The 9593-nt window shown below is 45.7% G+C and overlaps 2 protein-coding genes across 5 annotated transcripts in view; one reads left to right on the plus strand and one right to left on the minus strand.

Annotated features, from left to right (window-relative positions):
- Positions 1-6514, minus strand: part of HELZ (helicase with zinc finger) — a 138833-nt gene extending 132319 nt beyond the window's left edge. For 2 of the 4 annotated variants that reach the window (XM_028521001.2, XM_028521000.2), the window contains exons 1-4: positions 6442-6514; positions 5091-5146; positions 4081-4157; positions 1013-1069 (exon numbers count right to left, since the gene is read on the minus strand). The gene's annotated coding sequence lies outside the window, so the exon portion shown is untranslated. The remainder of the gene's footprint in view (positions 1-1012; positions 1070-4080; positions 4158-5090; positions 5147-6441) is intronic. The other 2 variants (XM_028521002.2, XM_036033464.1) reach the window with 1 other exon arrangement.
- On the plus strand, positions 656-7169 carry LOC118502346. The gene is made up of 4 exons (XM_036034520.1): positions 656-706; positions 2548-2624; positions 5905-6502; positions 6922-7169. Exons 1-4 carry the CDS (start codon positions 656-658, stop codon positions 7108-7110), a joined length of 915 nt encoding a protein of 304 aa, XP_035890413.1. The 3' UTR covers positions 7111-7169.
- The last annotated feature ends 2424 nt before the right edge of the window (positions 7170-9593 follow it).

Raw genomic sequence — 9593 nt, forward strand, 5'->3', positions numbered from 1 at the left:
GGATCACAATCATTAGGAAAAAAGTTTAAACTTTTTCTATTGATAGAAACAAAATCTAGCTACTGTTCTCAGTATCTAGATCCAAAAAATGCAGATATATGGCCCAGACTGATGTAGCTCAGTGGCTTGTGCACAAGCTGAGAACCAAAGGGTTGCCGGTTCAATTCCCAATCAGGGTACATACCTGGGTTGCAGGCAGGTCCCCAGTGGGGGCCATGTGAGAGGCAACCACACATTGATATTTCTCTCCCTCTCTTTTTCCCTCCCTTCTCCCTCTCTAAAAATAAATAAAATCTTTTTTTTTTTTTTTTTTTAATTTTTTTTTTTTTTTTTAAAGATTTTATTTATTTATTTTTAGGGAGGGAAGGAAGGGGGGGGAGAGAGAGAGAGAGAGAGAGAAACAGAGAGAGAGAGAGACATCAATGTGCGGTTGCTGGGGGTTATGGCCTGCAACCCAGGAATGTACCCTGGCTGGGAATCGAACCTGGGACACTTTGGTTCCCAGCCCGCGCTCAATCCACTGAGCTACGCCAGCCAGGGCTTCTTTTTTTTTAAAAAGTAGATATATAGTCATTCTTGACAACATACACATAGCAGATAACAGGGGAAACAATTCAACAGTTAACTGGGAGCACAAGGTGATGACCACTCCAGAATGTCAACACAGAAACTGGAAGACCTGTCCAGTCCCAATCGCACTGACAGGGTGAGCTCCCATGCAGTCACGCATTCAGAACAGAGGTGGAAGATTAACCTACCCTCACTTCTCTTCAAACAAACTGACACAGCAGCAGGATGTCTCTTTGGAGATTGTTTGGCTTCATCCAGTCTGTTCCAGAAGTAGCCATTTCAGTCAGGACCCACATCTTCAGGTTACCCTTCTTCCACCCTGTCCCACCTCCTTTCCACCTACTTTGCGGCCAAAAACTCTCATCTACATTATCTCTTGTCTCTTTCTCAGATTTTACCAAGTCCTTGTTTTCTAAATAAGGCTCTCCTAAACTTTACTCACCTGCAGTTCACTGCACTGGGTATCACCCAAATAGCCCATCAGAGCTCTTTATAATTTCTGAAAGAGAGAGAAGGGAGCTTTTAAATACACAACAGAAAATATCATTGCTAATATATCAGTTCTGCAGCATTTGTATCCAGTATTCACAGCACACAGTGTGTTGGTCCACAGTATTTCAATAAAATGTAGCATAACTAGCCAGGACCATGAGTCCTGAGATAAGAGTCCAGAGATATAACAACTTTGGTTTAATGTTTCTACTGCTTAACAATGTGACCTTGGACAAGTCACCTGACTTCTCCAGGACTAAAAATCCTCATCTGGAAAATAAAGACAGGCTAGACAGAAGCAGTAGAGCCTATTATCATGGAAAGAGCACAAGCTTTCTAAGACAGAACACCAGCACCACTACTTACCAATCTGACGTTATGTCAGTTCACATTTAGTCTTAATTTCCTCCCTTGCAAAATGTAAATAACAAAGACTATCATGGAGTTGTTATGAGAATTAAAGGAGAGAGGAGTTACAAAAAGCGAACGGTAAGGATACTGTGCAGCATATCACACAATTCCACAGATGGTAATTATCACCATTACCCAGTCCTAAAGTTATATGACTTCAATTCACAAATATTTATATTCTTAAAATATCAATAAATCAAAAACTTTATTAATCTGACAATGTAATTAGCTGTTTGAATGTTTCATTAACAATTTAATTACAGTTATCTCAATTGATGGTAGTTTAAGATTATCACTATTACTTAACATCACAGGAAATAAAAATGGAGTAGTCCCTGCACAACCTCTAAACTGGTTCAGTGGCCACACCTTCCCTACCACTCCTACCAGCGCAGATCAGCAACAGCGAGACCTCCCAAAAGCCAAGTGACACCCACTGTTTTCTATGGTCGGCTCAGAGGAAGAAGGCTAAAAGTGGAGGATGAAGAACAAAGGCTTTTCTTTTTATTCTTTTTTATTTCATACACTTAAGTACTGCTCAAATTTGCTTACCATAGCATGCATCGGTTCTGCATAAAAACAAATGAATAAACATAAAAAATTTTAAAGAATATTAGTTATACATATTGCTTACTGATAGGATGGTTGCCTTACAGAACTATTTTCACAAGAATTTCCACAAAAGAAAACAAGAAGGCAAATTCAGATGTGCCAAGAACACCTTAAATGTGGCACAGGAGTAACAAAAATCACAAGCATTCACACTGCAGAATGGTTCAGTCAAAAAATATGCTATGGCACTGGTTGGTGTGGCTCAATGGACTGAGCGCTGGCCTGTGGACTGAAATGTCACTGGTTCCATTCCTGGTCGGGGCACATCCTGGGTTGCGGGCCAGGTCCCCAGTTGAGGGTGTGCGATAGGCAGCCAATCGATGTTTCTCTCCCTCTCTTTCTCCCTCATTTCCCCTCTCTCTAAAAATAAATAAATAAATACAATTTTAAGTATGCTATGCATTCCTTGAAGAATATGATGAATCAATTAGTTTTGCTTTTCTGTTTGTTTTTGTTCAAAAGCAAGATGAATATACAAACTCAGGTTTTACCAGACAACTTCCTGCTCTTGGAGAAAATGACCCAGTAAAATTACAAAAGTAAACAAATTGGTGTGACTGTTTGGTAATATGTTGAAAAACTTTGAATTTGTTTTAAACAACTGATGGCTTTAAAAAAATTTATATGTAAACTCAAAGTCTTCATGTTATATCTACAATATTATTTTTTAAAAGAAATATTAATTCAATTAAATTCAGGATTACTCAAAAGTATTACCCAGCCCCCCCTGAAGTTACAGACCACTGTTTTATGCTCCTTCTAGCCAGAAATAATCCTGACTACACCCATCAATTTAAATGAACTATAAGCTGGTGTGGCCACTCCACACATTTCATATTTCTCTCCTAGAAAACATTTCAAAATATTACTTAGAAATCAAATTATATTTGTATGTGTACTTATCTAACTTTATGAAAATAAACCACCACAACAATTTGCTTATAATTTTTAAGTAGCCTCTCCCCCTCTCTTGTGAGTTGATAAACTTGGCCCTAAATCTTCTATTCATTTGAAACAATAGCCAAAGGACCTTATTTCTTGTGCTGGGTCTATAACTGGATCTTAAATATAACCTGACAATTACAGACTAGTTTGCATTTCATATTAATACCCAGCCTACCTATTACACAGAAAACAAAAATGCACATATAAGATCTGGTCTACTTATTTGTAGGCCCCTCTGCAATATATTCTTAGCCTTCCATGAACATGCTGTATATTTTTAAACTGCACAAGGCCCTTTGCAAGTAGGAATGATCTCTGCTGTTGTTTGGCATCACTCCCTTGTTCATTAAAGCACTGGGTCCTCCATAAGTGTACATGAACTTTAAAACAATGCAGTTTAAATATTTATGGTATCAGAAAATTAAACTGCTCACTAACAGTTGCAAAAGTCAAGTTTACCAGCTGATAGAGAGGTACTTACTGGCTCCCAAAAACCACAAGCTTACCTAAAAATAGTGTCCTAGCTTCCCAGCCAAAAGGACGGGCTAGAAAAGCTATGTCTCTGTGGAGCTCAAGACACAGACTTCTGCTTCACCACGGCCCTCATTACCGGGGCATCCCCCAGTTCAGAAGACTTTGTGTAACAACTTGTTTGGTGGCCAACCACTAACTTCACTTTGAAGTGAATACTAACACTTCACATGGTCAACATGTGTGAAACTGTGGAAAATGTCCTGACACAATTTAGTCCAAACACTAGCCACACAAGATTACCTATTTCTAAATATTAAATTTTAGACTACAAATGAATATCTCCATAGGCCAAAAAGTGGATCACTGGTTCCTTTCCACAAAGTAATCTATAAATTTAAAAAATAAAAAATAAAAGGTTCAGATTGGGAAGTCTAAGGCATAAATATGATTCCATCTGTAAGTTGAAAATAAATAAATTTTAAAATCCTTATTTTCTCTGCCAAGAATAAAAATAAATGTGATACACACAAGCACTGCTGAGTTTCAAACACAAGCAAATGTGGTGTGTGCACTTACAAAAGGATCTTGGTTTATGTCCACCTTCCTCTCCCAAGTTTTTTTTTTAAGGCAAAATGTCAATTGTATGCCTCAATCTGGAAAAAAATAAAAGCACAGCTTATTCTTTTTAAACAGATGTTGCGATAGATATGAAAAAGTTTGTGAGACGATTTCAAAATCCAAATGCTACCCAGATGTGTTAAAAAAAAAAACCTGCAGTAACCAATCTACCATAACTTAATTTTCTCAATAAACCATAGTAAAGTATGTTTAAAGTTCAGAAAATTGCCTGTGAAAAATGTAAATCAGCAAACTTTTCTCCTTCTCTTCAGTACTAAATACTGTTTACTAACACAATAACAATGAAGTTCTTTAAACCCAAAGCATTAGAAGTTACACTAAATAAAGCAACACTTTTAATTCACACACCACATGTGCCCAGGAAATAATGGCAAACCAGGCTTATCCCTAAAAAGCTAAACAAAACTCAACACTATCGTTTTTATTTCAAAAATAACTATGAGAGAGACAAATACTACTCCATTTTCTAGAAAATAAAAACAGGAGTGACTAAAATAATCCTTTGCAATGGAAAGGGTGTATTTTACAAGAGCCCCACAAACTGGGGACACACAAAACCCACACACACAGTCACCGACACTCAGCAGACACAGTGAGTGATGGACACCAAAACACAGATAAAATTAAGACGTGCAATTAAAGTTACATGAGAAAATTTAAATAGGCAAACTATAATTATTCCTGGTGAAGATACCGGTCAAGGGTAGCCGCAAATAATATCTGGCTCTGGGTAAGATCTTCTATGGCTAAGTATGTTGAAGCTACTGAAAAGTCTGGTACACTGGACATATTTTCCCTTTCTAAATCTAGCCCTGCCTATATACCCATCTGACTAAGTTATTTGGAAAATAAAGATGGACCCATGAAATTACTAGTCTCAGCCTCACTTTTATAAGTTTATTAAAATAAAGGTAAAAAAAGTAAAACATTTTTAACTTCAGTCTCACCTTACACATCTCACCAGCACTGTAGTTCTTTAGTGATCAATCACTTCATCCAATTCCTGAGGCAAATACAAAAGTAAAAGATGTCCGTACAACATCAGTAATAGTCATAATCAGCAGCAAACATTTGATCAGCCTGAAGTGAAAAGGCATCTAAACTTCAAATGGAAAAAGTTACCAAAATGGTACAGTATGAGGCTTTGTAACTTAGTCTTACTTGAAAACAAAAATAATTCCTTTCTCTGATATCAAATAGATTACAAAATGTTCTTAAAATCCAAAACATAAAAAAGTCATCTCCTTTAGCACTTACTGACTTTGCTTTCAAAAAAAAAAAAAGAAGAAGAAGAAGAAAGGGAAGAAATGAAGGCGAAGAAACCTCATTAATACGAGCCGAGAAGGTAAAATTAAGAACTAGCCAGGACAACTCCCCCCCTCCCCGCCCCGCCCAGGAATCCACTGTCTCTGGAGTTATACATACTCTATTAATGATTTGCCTGAAAAGCTTAAGTTATGAAGGAGAAGGAATAACCATTTGGAGTTTCAAACAAAACCTAAGGAACCTAATCCAAGAAGAATCCTTAGACCCTGGCTTCCATCCCTGTCTGAAGGACCCTCAGCAAAGGGGAGGGTGTAGAAGGCTCAGATAATTTGGGGGGAGAGGAATCCAAGTCCCTAGATAAAACTGAACCCTAGAGAAGGGGAGCCTTACAGGAATCTCCAGGAAAGAGTAGTCTGTTCTTATTTGTGTGGATATGCTTGAGGCCCAAAGAGAATTTCCGAGGAGGGGGCAGAGAAAGGGGGGAAGAAAGTGAAGCTCAGAAAAGAGAGCCCTCCGCGAAAGAGGGAGGGGGCGCACCCCTGACCCACTTTTCCGGACGCCCACCCTTCGGCCCCCGCCCCACCCAGTGCAAGTCCGAGCCCTGAGGGGGCAATCGAGCGGGGCGTGGGAGGCCCGCACGCTCCCCACCCCCAGCCGCGACCCGGAGGGAAGCGTGCAGGGAGGCTTGACTCCCCCTTGCGGAGTGCCCGGGGCTCGAGAGACCTCCCGCCAGCTCGCGGCCCGGGTCTGTACGGCCCCCTCTACAGCCTGGGCCAAGGGCACCGCGGCCCCCAGCGGAGGGGAAAGGGACAGAGGAGGGGAAGAAGCTGTAAACAGCCCCAGCGTCCGGGCCTCGCCTCGAAGAGCCCTGCGTCTCAGGCCCCGCCGCGGGCCGCCGGGGCCCCTAGCCGGCCCCGGGGCCGCCCCTCCCGGGGCCCAGGAGAACGGAGGGGAGTCCGGTTCCCTTCTCGGAGGGCTAGGGCATCTCGCAGAGCGGTCCCAGCTGCAGAGAAGGGGGAAGTCAGGACTTACCTGTCATTACTTTCTACGCCATCTTGGATCCACTTGTCAACGTCCCCACAAAGCATTATGGGTAAGAAAGAGCCTTTAAAGTGCCCCCCCCCCCACCCCACCCCCGCCCTCGGCCCCCGACTCCCGCCTCCGCCGCCGGCGCCGCCCCTCGGGCCGCACCTCCTGCCCGGAAAGTTGCCCCCGGTGGCTGGCTGGCTTGGGCGCCCTCGGCCCGGCCCCCTTCCCTCCTCTGGGCCGTGTGCATTTAAAAGTCATCCCCATTTTTTTAAATGTAGCTTTGGGTTTTTCTCTTTGCTCCAGCCCCTGGCCTCCCTTCCCCCCACTACTCTCCTGCTCGCCAGTTCCCTTTGCCCCGCCGCCCTCCTGCCCTGGCAGACACCCCACGTCTGCATTTAATCAGCCCGAGGTTTCCCTGCTGCTGGCAGCAAAGAGTTGCTCATTGATTTATTTATGCGCATTATATGTCTGTTATTGCTCCAGATCTTTGGTGCACGGCTGCAGACTCCTACGACCCACTTCTTGCTCCGGGACACCGGGGGTCGCTTCAGGGCCCGGCAACCCTGCAGACCAGCCGGCGCTCTGACTCCTGCATTCGTGGGAAGAAAGGTTCTGGAGCCGTCGGGCTCCAGGATCTGGCGACACGGTGTCCCGGAATCAACCAGCGTCTGAGAGCGTTTGGGAGGGGGGGATAATAAGCAAAATGCAACTTTTACCCTCCCTCCCGCTGTCTCCTCCCCTCGGCCGGTAACGTGATCCAAGACCCTCTGGGTAGGGATTCATCCCCTAGGAATGTGGGCTTTACCGAATCTACACTTTTACCGCCCGGGGTTCGTGCGTATGGTGACTTCCCCGGGCAGGTAACTCGGGGCACGGGCACTGGCTCGCGCGCAAAGGCGCTCCAGCACTCGCCGGAGGGCCCCCGAGGGGGTCCGGGGCTAGAAGGAAGGTGTGCCCGCTGGGGTCCACCTGGCGAGTCCCAGCAGAGTGAAAAGCCCAGGCAGCCGGGCAAAAGGAAGACTGCGGGCACCACTCCTGCCCAGGGGTTGTTGAGGAATACAGCCTCCAGGCTGCAACTGAGGGCGCTGGAAGTAGGGGGCGCCCAGATGCTGGCAGGGAACCCCAGCTGGCGACCCCGAAGCCCACGCCCGCCGCCCGGGCAGCTGCTGGAGCCAGCGGGCTCCTTGCGGGGGAGCCGAGCTCTCTCCCTGATACTCGCCGCCGGCTTTCGGTTATGCTGGGCGACCTGGCGTAGTCTCCTGTGCCCCTGGCGCCGGTTGGGCAGTCCCCTCGCCCTCTCACTTCCCGATGCCGCTGGTCTCTGCTTTGCAGACTTTGGGGGCCTGCTTTGACTGCTTTTTTCCCCCAAGCGAATTTTTAAAGAGGTGTCCAAGGGAAAAATGCTCCAGGACGTCAGTGATTGCGAAACTACAATCCGTACAAAATGCTGAATGACTCTGAAATTAGAGGAATGCTCGGGCATTAACCATCCCCCACTTCGGTGCACTGGGAGGGCTTCGGGCAGTGGGGCTACGCAAGGGTTCTACACTCCTCCAGACCCTTGGAGAAGCCTCTCTCGAGGAACCTGGTCGGTTGCTGACACGAGCCCTGCCCCCGGGGAGCGAAAAACTCCACCAGGCAATTGTTCCTGCCAGATGGGAAGAGTGAGGTGTAGACTCATCAAGGGATTGGCTCGGGGTCAGCCGTGAGGGAGGGAGCTAGGTAATGAGTCACTCCCAGCCGAGAACGCTTCGTGCCGGGGAGGGACCTTCCCTGAGTCACCCGCTTTCTCAGAGCTGCGAGTGAGCTGGGTAACTAGAGCCTGGAGCCAGGTTCCAGCGCAAGCAGCCGTGGACTGGGGATCCGGGATACAGCCGGCTCTCGATCAGAGTCTGCTGCTGCCCCTTTTAACCAAGGCTCTCCGAAGTCTCCTCTTTTCCGGGTTCTCGGGTTGCTCCTTTTCCAGTTCCCCTTCAGCCACAAATGTGCACTGATTTAATGGTTGCTTTGTGTGTGCAGGACATCTCTAGGTGTGTGGTCAGTTTCCTATAATTAAACACTAAATACGCTGAGGGCAAGTTCTGTGCCTCCCAAGCGTTTCTTTCAGTAGGTCCCTTTCTTTGCCTACAGGCCTTGAACCAAAGAAGGGCTTAATTTATGTACCTGCCTGACCCATTTACTCACTCCAGGGTGCATCCCGGTCCTTCCTTTCCTCCCAGTACCACGTGTTGCCTGAGCTAGAAGCCTCCACAAGGACCCCTACAGTCTATTCTCCATCTGACCAACCCAGTGACATTTGTGATGTTAATGTATCTCATGACTCCACTGCTTAACCCCACCAAAGGTGTCCCTATCGCAATTAGAATAAGACCCAAATTCCTAACCAGGGCCACAAGCCCCTTGTGAAATGGCTCCTGCCTCCCCTTCCTCACTATGATCCCAGCACTGGCCTTCTCTCTTGCCCTCAACACCCCAAGCTTGCTTCCAGAAGGAACCTTGTTCCCCAGCTCTGATGATCATCTTTTCGGCACTCAGGTCTCTTCTCAAATATCACCTCCTCAAAGAAGATTTTTGTGATCCCCTTAACCAAAGCAGGTCACTCTCGACTCTCTTAACCCTGGGTTAGAAATTCTCTCATCACTTTGTTGACTGTTTATTATCTACCCCGCCCCCATTGGAGTATAAGCTCCATAAGGCCACAGACCTTGTCTGGCTTGTTTACTCAGGGCCTGGACCAGGGCCTGGCACATAATAGACACTCCACAAATATTTGTTGAATGACCAAACTTATCAAGGCTTGGGAGGCTGAAGAAGCCTGGAATGAGCTGCTAAGGACCCTATCCTTCATCTCTTCAGACCACTGCCACTGTGTACAGTTAGATGTGGGCAGTTAGGAATGGAGTTGGGGGGAAGAGCCCCTTGGTCAGCATGAATGCTCCCCTCATTCTGACTCTGGTTTGAGGAACACACAGCCCCAAATATTAGTAATTCCTCAGTCACTCCTCTTACTCTTCCCTTGTTTTTCCCTCCCCATTGCCCCAAGTGAGGAAAGACTCCAAACCTGTGGCTCTTGTTGATAGCTTTCAGCAAGAAAGCTGTCAGCATGTGTTGACGTCTCTACTTGGCTCTGTCATACTCATCCCAAACTCAGCATG

This window comes from Phyllostomus discolor, chromosome 8 (genome assembly GCF_004126475.2).
Source record: "Phyllostomus discolor isolate MPI-MPIP mPhyDis1 chromosome 8, mPhyDis1.pri.v3, whole genome shotgun sequence".
Classification (NCBI taxonomy): Eukaryota; Metazoa; Chordata; class Mammalia; order Chiroptera; family Phyllostomidae; genus Phyllostomus; species Phyllostomus discolor.